General features: G+C 39.1%; 1 protein-coding gene across 1 annotated transcript; it reads right to left on the reverse strand.

Moving 5' to 3' along the window:
- Window positions 1–904: 904 nt before the first annotated feature.
- ATP5PB (ATP synthase peripheral stalk-membrane subunit b) lies at window positions 905–15833 on the reverse strand. Its single transcript, XM_019457827.2, has 7 exons — window positions 15700–15833; window positions 15385–15421; window positions 11311–11456; window positions 8998–9161; window positions 8323–8448; window positions 2892–3071; window positions 905–1601 (listed from the first exon to the last, which is right to left on the reverse strand). Exons 1-7 carry the CDS (start codon window positions 15737–15739, stop codon window positions 1524–1526), a joined length of 771 nt encoding a protein of 256 aa, XP_019313372.1. The 5' UTR covers window positions 15740–15833; the 3' UTR covers window positions 905–1523.
- Between the last annotated feature and the right edge of the window lie 34 nt (window positions 15834–15867).

The following is a 15867-nucleotide window of genomic DNA, read 5'->3' on the forward strand; positions in this document are numbered from 1 at the left end:
TTGAGCAATTTCAGAGGGCAGGTGTGAAGCAGCAACTGTCCAGTGGCTCGTACATGTTGCCGATCTGTGGCTCAGCAGCTGCAGCTGGGCCTTCCCCACCTTTCCTGCATCACCCTTCAGCTTTTCTAACCTTTGGACAAGGCATGTGTGAAAAAGGACCCGGGCTTTTCGAGGAAATCATACCATCAAAGTCAGAGGTAATAAAAACGGACAAGGGTTTCAGTCTGTGCTTGCGATTTCTACTTGTTCCTGTGTCTCCCACTTTACATCCACCTTGCCTTCTTTATTGCCTGCTCTGTGGACTTCAAGCTCCTGCATCAGAAACCAAGGTAAAAAAAGACTTTCAGAGACCAGCTTAACCAGCTCCCACAACAGCAAATTCCTTACAAACATATATCCTAGTTCTGCTTCTCTGAACGCTGATAGTTATATACAAGAAAAACGAGGCTAGTGAGACTATCTAAAATGGTACTTGTCATTATACTCTCAAAGTACCTGTGCTAAAGGCTCTATTGTTCACATATTCTTACTGCCTTTCCAAAGATTTTTTAACTTTTTGATAGGGGATTTTCTCTCTGTATTATCAGTACAGGGTGGTGCTTAGCACCAACTAGGTTCTTATAAATCCTTTGCTAATGAATAATGTGAAACACCTCTGTTGACCCTAGCAAAATCTCTTTAACAAAAAGGGTATCAATCTAATTTATATAGTAAGTGAATATATTATCCATCAATAAATACTGAACTGATATCTATTGTTTCATAAATTAAAATCCTAAGAAGTCAATGAAAATAGCAATTATCCATATGGTACATATTTTCAAATATTTCCTATTATGTAAGCTGTCCTGTGTACAAGGACATCCTTATACAAGTATTGGAGAATTAAAAGCAGACAAACCTATAGAAGGGAAGATTTTTTAAATTTATTTGCTGGATTCTTTAGAATAATTTTATGACACATTGGGTCCATATTTTCTGTAGACATATTACTAAAATAACAAAGTCAATAATGTGACTTGATACACAAGATTTCCTTTAGTTATTTTAAGAATACTAAAAAAGCTTTAAGTTTCCAATAGCCTGTCAGTTGGCCAGGAATAGCTTACACTAAATTATCAGTTCAATGACATGTTTGATTTTTACCCATATGACAAATGTTGAAATATTTTAGAGTATTACACAACTTGAAAAACCTAGTCTCAACTGTCACTTTACTGCAAGATGGTAGAATTAATTACAAATTTAAACTCTAACTTGGTAATCTTTAGTCAGGCAACAAATTTATTAAAAGCAAACTGCTTATTCAAAAGTGATCATGGAACAACTCAAAATACAGAGCAAGAAGGATGAAAAACATCTCACTGGCCAACAGACTGTTTTCATTCTCATGTGAAATTCAAACTTCACTTTTGGGAAAGGTTAAGTGTAACTTCAGTAGACAGCAATACAGAAAGACTATGCCACGTCGATGAGTCTCCTTGGTCAACTGCTTCTAGCTGTCTCCACAGAGATAGATGCATTTACAAAACTGGCTGTGCTTGAGCCTTCTTTGCAAGGAGCTTCAGATCTGCAATGCACTTGGCAATTGTCTCCTTCTCCTGTGATAAAGAGCAATCTGTTTAGACATCTCCAAATCACGGAAGGGTATAAACATTGTAATTCTGAAGGATACCTCCTACAAGATCTTGAGGCTCCTACAGAATCTCAAGATGGATTACTGGCTTGATATGATAGACTAGGAATTCTTTATTTGACATAGGGGAGATACAATTTATTTAAAGCAAATCCCAGAAACTAGTTAAAATCCCCTGGCTCACAGCTTTTGAGTGAAACCTACATAGAATTTGAAGCCAGACATTCCTGTAACCACGTGTCACCGATGTTACACAGCTAACAGTTGCTTGAAAACTACCAACCTAACATTAGTAACACAGAAATGTTAAAAATGAGAATAATTTTGTCTCTTTTCTGTATTTTTTGTTTTTCCCGTTTCTTAAATAAACGTGTTACTTTTACACAAGACAATTTATTGAGAAAAAAATCATTAAATGTTGATAGACCCTGTTTTTCTAGTCCTTGAGTGTTATACAGAAAATGACTAGAAATGCCTACATATACTATATATTTGGGAAAGAAGAAATCAAGTTAAAAAAAAAAAAGAATATAAACTTTAAAAAGGAAATGAAATTTAGGTAAATAGTAAAAACATTTCTTTTCCATTCATGACCAGTGATTTAAGTGGCAAGGAAGAGGAAATGGAATAGAGATCATGGAATGAGGAAATGGAAGGGACTCAGAAATAGCTTTATTCAGTCTGCTGTACAGAAAAATGAAATCTGTTGGTTAACGTTTCCCAAATGATGGAACCTGAATACAAGTCTGCCACAAGCTGTGCCAACTACCTCCCGCTGTCTCTGATACTGAGAGATTCTCTGATACCAAGTTCTGAGTGAAGAGGAAAGCCACCAAGGCAGGTGGGCAGCGTCCTCCAAGTTACCACTACCCAGAGAAACAAAACAGGGCGACCCCATCGTCTGGAGCCTAAAGACTCCCCACCAGCGGGGCGCCTAGGTGGCTCAGTGGGTTAAGCGTCTGACTTCGGCTCAGGTCATGATCTCACGGTCCGTGAGTTCGAGCCCTGCGTCGGGCTCTGTGCTGACAGTGCAGAGCCTGGAGCCTGTTTCAGATTCTGTGTCTCCCTCTCTCTCTCTCTCTCTCTCTCTCTCTCTGACCCTCCCCCACTCATGCTCTGTCTCTCCCGTCTCAAAAATAAATAAACATTAAAAAAAAAAAAAAGACTCCCCACCAGCAATTCCTAGCCTAACAGCGCACCAGCAGAGGCTCGTCAGAAATGAATACAGCTCCAGAAGTTTCAGAACATCATGTACCTGCTGTGCAGAGATGCTCTGCACCACATGGTTCTCCACCCAGTTTATCATGTGCTCTTGTTCCTTTCGACGCATCATGTTCTGCACAGAGATGTGATAGTCCAGGCGATTCTTTACCTCCTTGTATACTCTATGCAGCCGTTCCCGGTAAGTAAGTTCCAGTGCCATAGCAATGTTATTCTGAGGCAAAATTAAGAATTGATGAAAACTGTTTGCATAGTTGAAGGATCATTTCCACTCTGCGGATTCTGCCAGTCAGAACACCCCACCACTTTCTTGTACTTTACGCAAAATTATTTTATTTAATATGAGTAAGAGACACATATGATAAAAAATTCTAATAGCATATTTACAGTAAAAGTATGTTTGAAAGTATATACAGTAAGTTTCCTCCAGTCCCCCCACAGGCCACCATCTTCCTGTATATCCTGTATTTCCTCCCAGAAACATTCAATAAACAAAATACAGGTAAAGGCAGGAGCACGCACGCGCACACACTCACACATCCCTTTTACTAATTATGACACGTAGATCCACCTCAATTTTAAGTTACATTGAATTCTACCATACTGGTGGTTCCATAAGGCAGTTTAATTAACTAAGCTCTATTAATAGATTAGACTGCTTCCCGTTTTTTTCTACTACAAATATTGCTGCATCTGCTGCGTACGTCTGCACTTGTGTGTCAGTCTCTATTGTAATAATAACATCTGTTGAGTACCTACTATGTTCTAAACACTGTGTGTCAATTCAATGAAGTCTTATCACACCATGGGACAGTTACTATTACTATATCCATTTTATGGTAAACAAACTGAGGCAGAAGCTAAGGAACTTGTCCAAGGTTACAGAGCTAATAAACTGTGAAGCCAAGATCTGAATACAAGGAGCCAGGCTCTAAAGCCCATGCTCTTAAACTGATCAATACTGTCAAATTCCACATAAACTTGTACTACTTCATTCTCCTACTGGCAACACAAACCCTGACCAATGATGTTTAGAAAACCTTTTACCTCATGCTATTCTCATAAGCAGAAAAAATGCACTCTTGTCATTATCTAAGGAGAAAATTTACATATTTAGGAACCATTTACATGTACTCACTTATCAATGGTCCATGTCCTATGCCTAGTTTTCTACTGGGATATTGGTCTCCCCTAAGGTAACTACCCTTGTGTCACATGGAACACACACAGTCTTCCCAGTTGGTCATTTAACTTTGTTTATGCTAATTTGTACATGTAAAATTTTTATGAGATCAATTGAACTTTTCCTCTTATAATTTCTGGAGTTTTGCAGTTTTTCTATTTTTATTCTCTTTCAAGTTTTTATTTAAATTCCAGTAAATACGCAGCATATTAGTTTCAGGTGTACAATACAGGGATTCAACACTTCCGCACATTATCCGGTGCTCATCACAAGTGCCCTCCTTAATCCTCATCACCTATTTCACCCAACCCCCTGCCCCCTCCTCTCCAGTAACCACCAGTTTGTTTTCTATAGTTAAGTGTCTGTTTCTTGGTTTGTCTCTCTCTTGCTCTTTTCCCCCTTTGCTCATTTGTTTTGTTTCTTAAATCCCACAAGTGAAATCATACAGGCTGTCTTTCTCTGACTTAGTTCACTTAGCATACTACTATCAACTCTATCCACATCGTTGCAAATGGCAAGATTGCATTCTTTTTTGATGGCCAAATAGTATTCCATTGTGTATATATACATCTTTTTTATCCATGGACTTTTTTTAAACTGAGGTATAATTTAATTTTTATAAACTGAAGTGTAATTTCAAGTATATAACATAAATTCAGTATTTTGCATTCATTGTGAAATGGTCACCGGAGTAAGTGTAGTTAACATCTGTCACCACACAGAAGATCCTGATTTTGTTATCTTTATTAGAAAGGCTTTGCCAACTCCAAAGGAACTGTATTTTTTTTCACGTTCTCTTTTTCCACTTTTATGGTTTCATTCCTTAGAAAGACCTTTAATTCATTTGAAATTTATTTTAGTAGAAAGCAAAAGGTAGGAAGCCAACCTCATGTCTACACAGGGGCCCAATTCTCTCCCCTCTATGATGAAACTGGCACGTCTAAATTGCCTTAGTGTTTAGATCTTCTCTTCCGTGGCACTACCCTGACCTTCTTTTCGTGCAATGCACATACTACGTATAGTTTCTTATAATCTTATAATGGGTTTTCATATTTGGCAGGATAGGTTCTCACTACTTCTCTTTTCCAAAATATTCCTGGGTATTCTGCTTCTATTAATAATCAATTTGTCCAAGCCCCAACATCCCCTACCCTCAGGCTATCAGTATTTTCCTTATAAGAATGTGTTAAATTTAGAGATTAAAGCAGGGAGAGTGTACCTCTTTATAATATTGAGTCTTCCAATCTAAGAACAAGGTTCTTGGAACCTTAAACCACATGAGCATTTTCTATTTTTTGAAGCAAAAAGTTTGTACTTTTATAGCAAGGTGTACTCGATTCATCTCTTCCTAGATGGTTTATCTTCTTCCACTGTATTTTCTAACTGACTGCTATTTGTATACGGAGGGCACTGATCTCATTTCTTAGTAACGTTGCACCCAAACACCTGACTGAATTTGATCATTAAAATTTTTTAATATTTATTTATTTATTTTGAGAGAAAGAGAGAGCACATGCACAAGCAGGGGAGGGGCAGAGAGAAGAGACAGAATCCCAAGCAGGCTCCACACCATCAGCGCAGAGCCCGATGGAGGAGTCGAACTCACAAACTGTAAGATTGTGACCTGAGTCAAGATCAAAAAGTAGGATGCTTAACTGACTCTGCCACCCAGGCACCCTAAATTTCGTTATTAAAAGAGTTATGTTGATTCTCTTAGGTTTTCTAGGTATATAATTAGGTAAGCTTTAAATTATGATTAACTGCCTCTGCTAAATTACAGATCTTTTATTCCTTTCTCTTCTCTAATACCACCTACTACCTCTAGATTAAGATCAAATCAACAACAGTGACAGGGACATTGCTATCTTTTAGTCTGTAGTGTGAATCCTTACAGATCTGCCTGTTACACAGAGACATTAATCTCAAGTAGGCCCTTAATACCTCTAAGTACATTTCTTTAGTCCATTCATCTTCCTGGCCTTCTTTCTCCTAATCTCTGGTACCTCCTTGACTACTTTCACTCTCAGCAAATGACCATCCTGCTTCACTGAGAAAAGGGGAGCAGTAAGAGAACTTCCACAAACTTCTACCACCACTTAACCTAGTACACCTGAATCCATACTCGTGTACTTGCCTTCCTTTCTGTAACTGCGGCCGAACCGTGGATGCAGCCCATCCCCCTGCATGCAATGTTCCAAGCCCTCTGGCCTACTAAAGGACATCACTCCAGCAAACCTCTCTCCCCTTTTCTTGCATCAGTTTTTCTCTCTCTCCTAAATTCTATCAGACACTAACATGTAATCATACTTTCCATCTTTTAAAAATCTCGATTCCTACATCCTCCCCTCCTAGCTGCTAATTTCTCTGCTCACTATTACAGTAAAACTCCTTGACATTTTTGACAGTTGTCCTGACTCCACTTTCTTCTTTCCACTTTTTCTTCAACCTACTCCAATCATTTTACTAAAATAGCCCTTACCAAGGTTACCAAGAACCTCCATGTTGCTAAATGTACAGCAAATTCTTAGGCCCTTTATTTCCTCACCATAACTAGGATGACTACAGATTGAAACTGTCCTTGTTTTCACCTGTTTTTTTTCTTTTCATCATGTTCTAGTCTTGTAATTTTAAGTACCATCTGTCAGCTCATGACTTCCCCAATCTCCAGCCTAGAATCCTCCCCATAAATTCCAGACTCCTACATCCAATGGTCTGTACCTAACAACTGTACTTGGCTAACTTGTAGGCATTTCAAACCAGTGCTACAAGACTGAAGGCTATTTGCCAACAAAGCAATCAGAGTGACACTTCAACAAAAGTGGGATTGTATTACTCCTCTACTTAAAAGCTTCAATCACTTTCTCATTCAGAGGACAAAGTCCATAGAGAAGCCTACAAAACTTTACCTGATCCAGCCCCTGACCACTATCTACTTTGCTACATTTTCTCTTCCTCACTCATTCCTCTTCAGCTACACTGGTGTCCTCACTCTTCCTGGACTACACCAGACAAGTTTCCAGGTGTAGGCCCTTGTGATTTTTCTTCCCTCTGCTGCAACGCTATTTTCCCAGAAGTCCACATAGCTTGTACCATCACTTCTTCAGGTCTCTGTTCAAGTATCACTTTAGAGATCTTTCTAGACTGCCTGATAAAAATAACTCCCCCCTTGTAAATCTCTTTTCCTCTAATTAGTTCCTTTTAACTCTATTCCTTTCCTACCTAGTTAATTGTTCTACATCTCACTTATTACCAGTTGGCATTCCCATCTGCTCAATTATTGTTTTTCTATCATTCTCTCAACCCCTGGCTAGAAAGCAGACTCCATGAAGGCAGACTTTCTTTTATTCCCAACACCTGCCTTGACGATCAGGAGCTATTAAGTATTTCATAAACAGAAACGTAGTGACTACCTATTTGAGTCTTATGAAAAAGCTGTATCTTCAAAAGTCAGATTTTATTTTATTCTCTGGTTGAAATCTAAATTATGTATAGAAAGGTTTTAAAGTTTTCTGAGGTTTTTAAACATTTACGTGCTTGAGAATCCTTATGAATCAGTTTTTAAAAACATAGATTCTGCTTCCAGTCTTTGACTGGGTCCAAAAACCTGCACCAAAGACGACTGACACATGTGGAGACCACACTAAGAAATACTGGCCTACATCCTTAATATTTCAGATACTTGTATCCCATTTTTCATTTCATACATGCTTCTGTAACATAAAATATCAATATAAGGCCATGTCACTGTAAATATCAGGCATAAAGCACTGGGCTCAGAGGAGATAACAATATGATTGTTAAAACAAAAATACTTGAACGTGTTCCAAAAATGTTCCAGAAACTAAGTAGTTTAGCATCTAATGATGCCTTGACCGTAGTAAAAAGTTCCACTGTTTTCTGAATTTGCTTTGTAAACTGGAATATAAGGTATCAGATTTCCTCGGAGCAAGCATATATGAAACACAGAGCATGTACTTTGCCTATGGCCTTAGAGAGCGAATACCATTTTTTAGTCAGCTATAATTTAATAACTACTTTCCTTCTGTGTGGATCCAAAATATGTTCTTTTATACCTTTTAATTTTAGAGTAGTAATTCTAATTATTTATCCATTTGACAGATATTGAATATCTAAATAGCTGTAATTGCCAACCCCCACCCAAATCTCTTTTCTTAATAAAATATGTTCAACATATTCAACCATTCCTCATAAGAGATTCTAATTTTTGTTTTAAATGCACACAAACGAGTAACCATTCTCCTTAGAAGGTTCTGAAACCTACCCTCTGGACATCAAAAAGGTAATGGCGCTTTTGAACCAGTGCTTGCTGGGACTTCTCCATATCAATTGCATCCTGGATCTGCTTGATGGAAGCCTGTTTCACCTCTTCTAGTTGGGCAATTTTTTGCTGCAATTATAATTTTACGACAAACATCAATGAAAGCATAAAGGATAACAAGAATAACTTCATTTCATGCTTCTTCAAAGTTATATTCTTCATTTGTGAAAACACCCACAAAGAGACATACAGATACAGGAAAAAATGCACAAATTCTTAAAAATAACTGCCCACAATAGTTACACAACATCCTGCTGAATGAACAAAACTGGAAAAACTGGAGAAAGTTTGGTAGATTTAAAAAAATTTATCTCAAATTAGTAACTAGCATTAACACAATTTTCATCATTATAATTAAATTCACTTCTTGTTAATTAACATTAACATCAGAAACATCACTTGATGGCATTGATGCTTTCAATTTTTTTTAACGTTTATTTATTTTTGAGAGAGAGAGAGAGAGCGCAAGCACAGAGCCTGACGCAGGGTTTGAAGTCATGAACTGTGAGAACATGACCTGAGCCAAAGTTGGATGCTTAACCGACTGAGCCACCCAGGCGCCCAGCATTGATGCTTTCAGCACAATCTAAATTGAGAAATAAGGTTTATGATTCTTACCTCATTGAGTTTATCAGCAAATTCTCCAACAGAGGCACCATATTTTTTAACTACATAGATAAGCAATCCTATTGTTGATACGGCAGTAAAGGTCTCTGCAGTGATCACATATATTTCTTTGGACAGAAAATATAAGATAAGCCCAGTTCCAAGCACATAGGGTCCTAAAAGAAAGAAAAGTTATTTTATGATGGATATACTGTATCTGAAAGGGAAGACAAAAACCTCTGCATTTTATTAGTTGAAGGTATTATATAACGATTTAAGATAACTGGATTTAAAGATGACCCTGCCCTGAGGAGCCATATGGTAGAGTTGAAAGAATAAGGATGGGGACTCCAGGAAATCTGACTCTATAACACATAAGAAATATAAATAATCTCTGAATTTAGTTTCCTCATCTGTAAAATGGAAATGGTACCTTCTTCACAGGGTGGATGAAACTGAGAAATAATGTATGTAAAGTGCCTAGCACAACTGCTTAACAAACCTAAACGTCAGGTTACTTCCAGAAGTAATTTGTCCAGCAAAATATACTATTTCTTTATATTGAATAGGAAAGACACTGGAAATAAGCAAAAAGAACCCAATATAAAAGCTGTATGAATTAAGTAAATCGCAGGATTCTCAATTCTTACAGCACCTAATTGCAATGCTCCAAACATAGCTCTCTTTTTCTTTAACCAGGAAATGAGTTCTGAAAGGACACAAAAGCATGATGTATGTCTCTTTAGGATCTTCTGCTATGCCTCAAAACATGCGAGACAAGGACAAAGCAGGCTTTAGGGCAGCATTTTACATTTTTCTGAGCAACACTAGTACCAAAGAATGTTAGGATGTATTATGAAAATAAAAGGGTTATAGTCTAAAATGTATTTTATCCATTTTCCTGAAAAAACTTTCAACAGTTCCTTTTTAAAAAAAAAATTTGCCTCCAATATATAAATTTTATTTTTTTTAAGTTTATTTATTTTGAGAGAGAGTGTGCATGCATGCCCACGTGGGGGTGGGACAGAAAAAGAGGGAGAGAGAATCCCAAGCAGGCTCTTCACTGTCAGCAGGGAGCTCCTAGAAACAGTGAGATCATGACCTCAGCAGAAATCAAGAGTTAGACGCTTAACTGACTGAAGCACTCAGATGCCACTCCAGTATACAAACTTTAAATCTGACTGTGAATCAAAAATTTTATTTTATTTAATGTTTTTCTTATTTTTAGAGCGCACAAGTGGGGGAGGGGCAGAGAGAAGGGGACAGAGGATCTTAAGCGGGCTCTGCACTGACAGCAGTGAGCCCAATGTTCGGCTTGAACTCATGAACCATGAGATCATGAAATGAGCTGAAGCTGGATGCTCAACCAACCGAGCCACCCAGGTGCCCTGAATGCAAATCAATTTAAGCATGAATTTGCGAAAAAGCCTATTCATATGTAATGTTTTTTTATCACCTATGGGGATCTGAGGACCCTAATGTTTCTTGCAAATTCAGGTACAGAAATGCTATTTTAGGCCACTCCCTGGAGGGTTAAAAAAACCCCAAACAAACAAAAAAACCCAAAAAACTTTGGTTTCCTATGTTCCACAGTCACACCAGTAGTTGTAGCAAGAAAGGCACTGCAGTAAAAGTAAAAAAGTAAAAGTAAACACTGAATTGGAGACCCTGGGTGTAAGTCCAACTCAGTCACTAAAGACAGAATAAATGTCAGCAAATTCTTTATTTGCTAGTTCTTCTGTGAAATAAAAAGTTCTTACAGGACTGTTGTTAAGGATTAAATAACGTAAGTGAAAGAATACTGCATTATAAAAATGTAAGATCTCAGAATAGTTTATGCCTTTTTAAAAGGGAAAAACCTAATATGGCCCAATTTCTGTTTTAATTCTTATATATACAATTTAATAATCTCTATGATCTTACCTAGCTTTATTTCAATCCATAGTTCTTCCACTGACAATACGTTATACAACTACTCATTTCTTTACTGTCTGTCCTGTAACAGAACACGTGTTCCATGATGGCAGGCACCTTAGTTTGCCCCTGTATGCCTAGAAGAATGCCCTGCATAGGGCAGGCATTTAATAAATGTGGTGTATCAACAAATGGCACAATGCTATAAAATCAAGTTAAAATCCCTAACACATTTACTCCAAAGACAAGTTAGAGCAACCAAATCAAAAGTGTTACATTGAATCACTTCCACAATTTACTTTTGACTTCATTTTTGGGGTATATATGGAAGAGGTAAGAGGCCACTAAAATCCTAGGTACACATAAACCATACCATGTAAACGTACTATCAAACACTGGGCAAATGCTTACCTGTTACGCCAGTTTTGGGATAAAGGAACTGGAAGAACTCCTCGGGGATCAGCCCAAAACGAACTTTTCCTCCATATTCAGGAAGAGGTGGTACAGGGGCAAGGCTTGGCTGCCCTGTGTGAAAGATCCTTGTTGCCTGCAATACCCTTCGGGTAGCAATTATACAAATTTAAAGCCTATTCTTTAAAAAGAACACAACGTACGCACAATTAGTAGAAACAATGAATGGGGATGAGGACAGAGGCAGTTTCCCACTGTCATCATGGAAAGAGAACAGACCACGAACAGGAAAGGGAGGGTTCAATAATTAGCTGTGTGACAAAGGTGAATGACTAAAAGATTTGTTTTTTAAAATGTTTGTGTATTTTTGAGAGAGAGAGCATGCAAGTGGGGTAGGGGCAGAGACAGAAAGAGAGACCGAGACTCTGAAGTGGGCTCTGCCCTGACATACAGCTCCAACTGATGAACCACGAGATCATGACCTGAGCCAAAGTTAAGATGCTTAACTGACTGAAGCACCCAGGTACCCTGACTGGAAGTTTTATGTAACTATCCACCCAAACCAGAAGCCCTTCTGTAGGTCTTAAAGGTCATCTGTCTAGCACTCTGTATGTCTATTACTGGAACTGAAAACATAACATAGACTCTGCAGCCAGATTATCTGGGTTTAAATCCTAGACGTGCCACTAGACTTTGAGCAAGATTAAGCTTCTGTAATCAGATTTCTCTCAGTAAAGTGGAAATAAAGAACATGCTTTTATAGGGTTGCTGTGAGAATTTTATGTAAAGTCTTAGAATGGTGCTAAGCATATGGTAAAGTTCTATGTAAGCGATTAGCTATTACAGTACAGGTCCACTGTGTTGAGAGCACCTTGATGGCAAGGACTTTGGCCCTTCTGAATATGCTCTGCGATGGTGTGCTAACTAATCATGGTTGAAACAGGCCTTTTCAGTGTCGGATAGATCTATTATGTTGGTCTTTAAGCTGAACTGCTGTGTACAAACTCAAGACCTCTATCCATTAGTTCTAATGTTATTTTTCTATGTAACACACATAACGCTCGTGCATCTGGGTTAAACATCTTCAGTTCTCTCACAATCCTAACTGTCCCCCACAAGGAGCTGTCTGGTTTTATTTACTAAAAGGAGGTATACAGAATTGAACATAATACTCTAAATACAGCTTGATCAATGATCAATTCATTCATTCTCCAAATATATATGGAAGACCTGCAAATGCCATTACTGGGCTTGAATCACTGTACTATTACCATGGGTTTGTAAACTATGCTCATATTCCAACAGCTCAAGGTTGCATTTTTAGAAGTTACAGTATATTGGTATCTCATTAAAATTCTGATGAAATAAAATCCTCTAGTCTTTTTATATATGCTGTCAGCTCCGTCTCCTTCAAATTCCCAACATGTTTTTGTCCCCCACCCCCCTGCTCTGCCTCTATCCCTTTGCAATGTAGGGGTTTATATTATTTCATTGATGTTGGTTTGCTGCTTGTCTTTTGAATATTTCTGCCTCTCAGTGTCTTGGCTAGCCCACCAACTTTTGAAATCTGAGAAACATGCTCAAGACTCTTTCATTTAAATGAGGGTTTCTCAACCTCACCACTACTGACTTTCTGGACTATTGTCAATTTTTTTGTTGCTGTGGAAGGCTGTTCTGTGCACTGTAGAGTGATTAGCAGTACCCCCAAGGCCTTTATACACAAGATGCCAATTAGCATCCCCTCTCCCACCCAGTGGTGACAACCAAAAATGTCTTCAGACACTGCCAAAATGTCCCCTGGAGAGCAATACTACTCCAGGACGAGAACCAGATTTAAATCAGTGGTTTAAATCTTGAACTATAGAAGTTGCTTCAACAAGTTCTTGAACTATTCAAACTTGCTTGTTTAAACCATAAAACTTGCTTCAGACCAACTCAAATTCTCTCCCCAACTGCCTTAGTTCAAGCCCTCATTATCTCTGGCCTAAACCAGTTAACAATCCCAAACCTGGTCTCCCTGCTTCTCGAGAAATATACCTCTTAAACTTGGCTCCTCCCCGCTACTAACAATGTTTTTAAAATGCAAATTTGACTTTAAAACTCTTCAATAGGCTCTCCTGCCTACAGAAAACAAACTCCTTAATATAGCATACACGATTCAGCACCTGTCAGATTTTATATCATCTTCCTTCATTCTCCTACTCTCTAGCCATATGGAACTCCTCAGAGCTCTCAAAAACAAACAAAAAAACCAAAAACATGCCTCATGCTGCTCCTTCTGCCTGGTATGTCTTTCACTAAACGACTGCCAAGCCCAAGCAGCCTTCACAACATTTCAAGCATATCCTTTATAAAGGCCTCCCCAATCTCACATTCAGTCATCCTTATGTCAGGTGTTGGCAGTACAGCAATGAGCAGACAAGGTCCCAGCTTTCACATTCTAGTGGGGTTGTGGAACGTATGAGTGTGTAGGTCCACATACAATTTCAGGCACTGAAAGTCTATGAAGAAAAATGGGGTGGGGTAAGGTAAGGAGCTAGGGAGCAATGCAGTGCAAAAGGCTTTTTTGGTAGGAGGTCAGACGACACATGAGTCAATGACCTGGGGAAAAGAGAGAAGAACAAGCACAAAGACCAGAGGCAATAGTAAGCTTGGCAATTTTCAAAGGAACAGCGAGAAGGCCAGCATGGCTGGAGAGTGTGCTAAAAAGAGAATATAAAGAGATAAATCAAGAGGGAGGATGAGATCAATTCATGTTGGATCTTCTGCGTTATGGTAAGTCTGAATTTTATTTCAGTGGGATGGGGAGCTCTGGAGGGTTTTGTTGGAACTGGGGGGGGGGGGGGGTGGGGGTCATGTAATCCTTAAGGCTACTGTGAGAACAGGTTGTAACAGGACAAAAACGGAGATGCAACAAGACTAGTTAAGAGACTACTGAAATAGACCAGGTGAAAGTTGACAGTGGTTCATACTTCAGTAGCAGTGGTAGTGAAAAAAACAAGAGTCCAAATAAAATCTGGAGGAAGAGCCTTGTTGAATGAATTAAATATGGAATGTGGAAGGAGAAATCAAGGATGTTCCCTATATCTTATATACAGTTATTTTATTTATGACTTCTATTGCAATTACTTGTTAACTTGTCCGTATGGGATCTTTTTTTTTCTGATAAGCTAGAAGCAATTATAGCCTCACTTTATTGCACACGCAAAAATGACAGATGGATTAAAGCCATTTTTTCAAGGCACAAATAGCTATCAAATCTGGCAAGATTTAGGACTAAGTCAGGAAGCAAAAAGAAATTCCAAAGAAAACTGACATGTTTTACCAAACATTAGTGACAGACGGTACCACTAATCACATACTATGTATCAAGCACTGTTCTTAGAGTTTCACAGGAACCAAGTCTCTTACTTCTCATAACCCACAATGTACTATTATCTCCATTTTGCAGATGAGGAAATTGAAGTCACACAGCATTACAAGTGGAGGAACCAGGTGTATCATGTTCTAGCTTTAGAGTCTTTGCTCTAAACCACTACTCTCTACCACTGCCTTCTCTAGAAGACTGAGCTCCACAAAACCAAGTTAGTTAGCCTTCCTCATTTTTCTATCTTTGGTTATGTAGGTAGGAAGATATTTACTGAACGAATGATTTCTCTGACTCTTAAGATTTGGTAGTATAAGCTGGAATCTGGGAGAGACTGAAAACAACATTCTTCTTTTATTTAATAGAACTCGTTTTTGGGTATGCAATCTATCAACTCCGATTCAGGCTGTGGACTGTGGCAGCTACCTCTAGCTGAAGGTCAGAAGGGAAAGGGGCGGGGCTTAGAAGACACCAAACACCAGTTTCCAGCTTAGTTAGAACACATCACTTAGCCTATTAATCTTTGCCGTGAGATGACACAATGTTCCTGGCGGTTAGAACAACACAAATGTTTGAATGAGGCTTTAAGCTTTTCAAAATTACCTAAAGAGGGTAACTTCAGGCCTAAAGCTAAAAGGGGGTTACAGAGAAATGAAACGAGGTGATAAAACAAGGACGAAGGGCAGTATTACACCTCTCCTACTTACCCTGGACCGAGGAAGGCTGCGTTCTTCAGACGGGGGGCTACACAGAAACAAGGCGCAGGTCAGCAAGGTCAAGGTGAAATCTAGTCTACCCTCCCTCGGTCCCCGCGAGGCCCGCCCACTAAGACCATGGACTCCTCTTTCCTGTCCCCCGGGACTCCCGAGCTCCCCTTACGAGAGACGTAATTCATTTCTCACTCAGGCCCAAGTCTTGCTGCGCCTTTCTACACCCCATTTCCTCCCACCCCTCCCATGGAATCCTAGACGCATTCCTTTGCAATCATCCTGATAGCCCGGACTAGGGTCTAGACGGCTCACCCGCTGCAGCGGCCGCAGAAAGCACCACCCGGGACAGCATAATCAGCGAGGGTCCACGTAGCACTCTCCGCGTCCTGGTGACCCGGGCAAGAGACACTGTCAGGGGCGGGAGCAAGATGGTCGCTCACAAGTCTCGCGATAACACAATGTTGCGTCCTCTGGCCATTA

This window comes from Panthera pardus, unplaced genomic scaffold, assembly GCF_024362965.1.
Source record: "Panthera pardus isolate Hobbes unplaced genomic scaffold, ASM2436296v1 HiC_scaffold_11, whole genome shotgun sequence".
Taxonomy (NCBI): domain Eukaryota; kingdom Metazoa; phylum Chordata; class Mammalia; order Carnivora; family Felidae; genus Panthera; species Panthera pardus.

Coding starts and splice junctions, on each gene's coding strand:
- ATP5PB (XM_019457827.2), bottom strand. CDS start 15,739: ATGCTGTCCCGGGTGGTGCTTTCTGCGGCCGCTGCAGCGG. Junction 9,162..11,310: donor TCCCAAAACTGGCGTAACAG/GTAAGCATTTGC, acceptor TCTTTCTTTTAG/GACCCTATGTGCTTGGAACT. Junction 1,602..2,891: donor AGAGCATCTCTGCACAGCAG/GTACATGATGTT, acceptor TCTTTATCACAG/GAGAAGGAGACAATTGCCAA.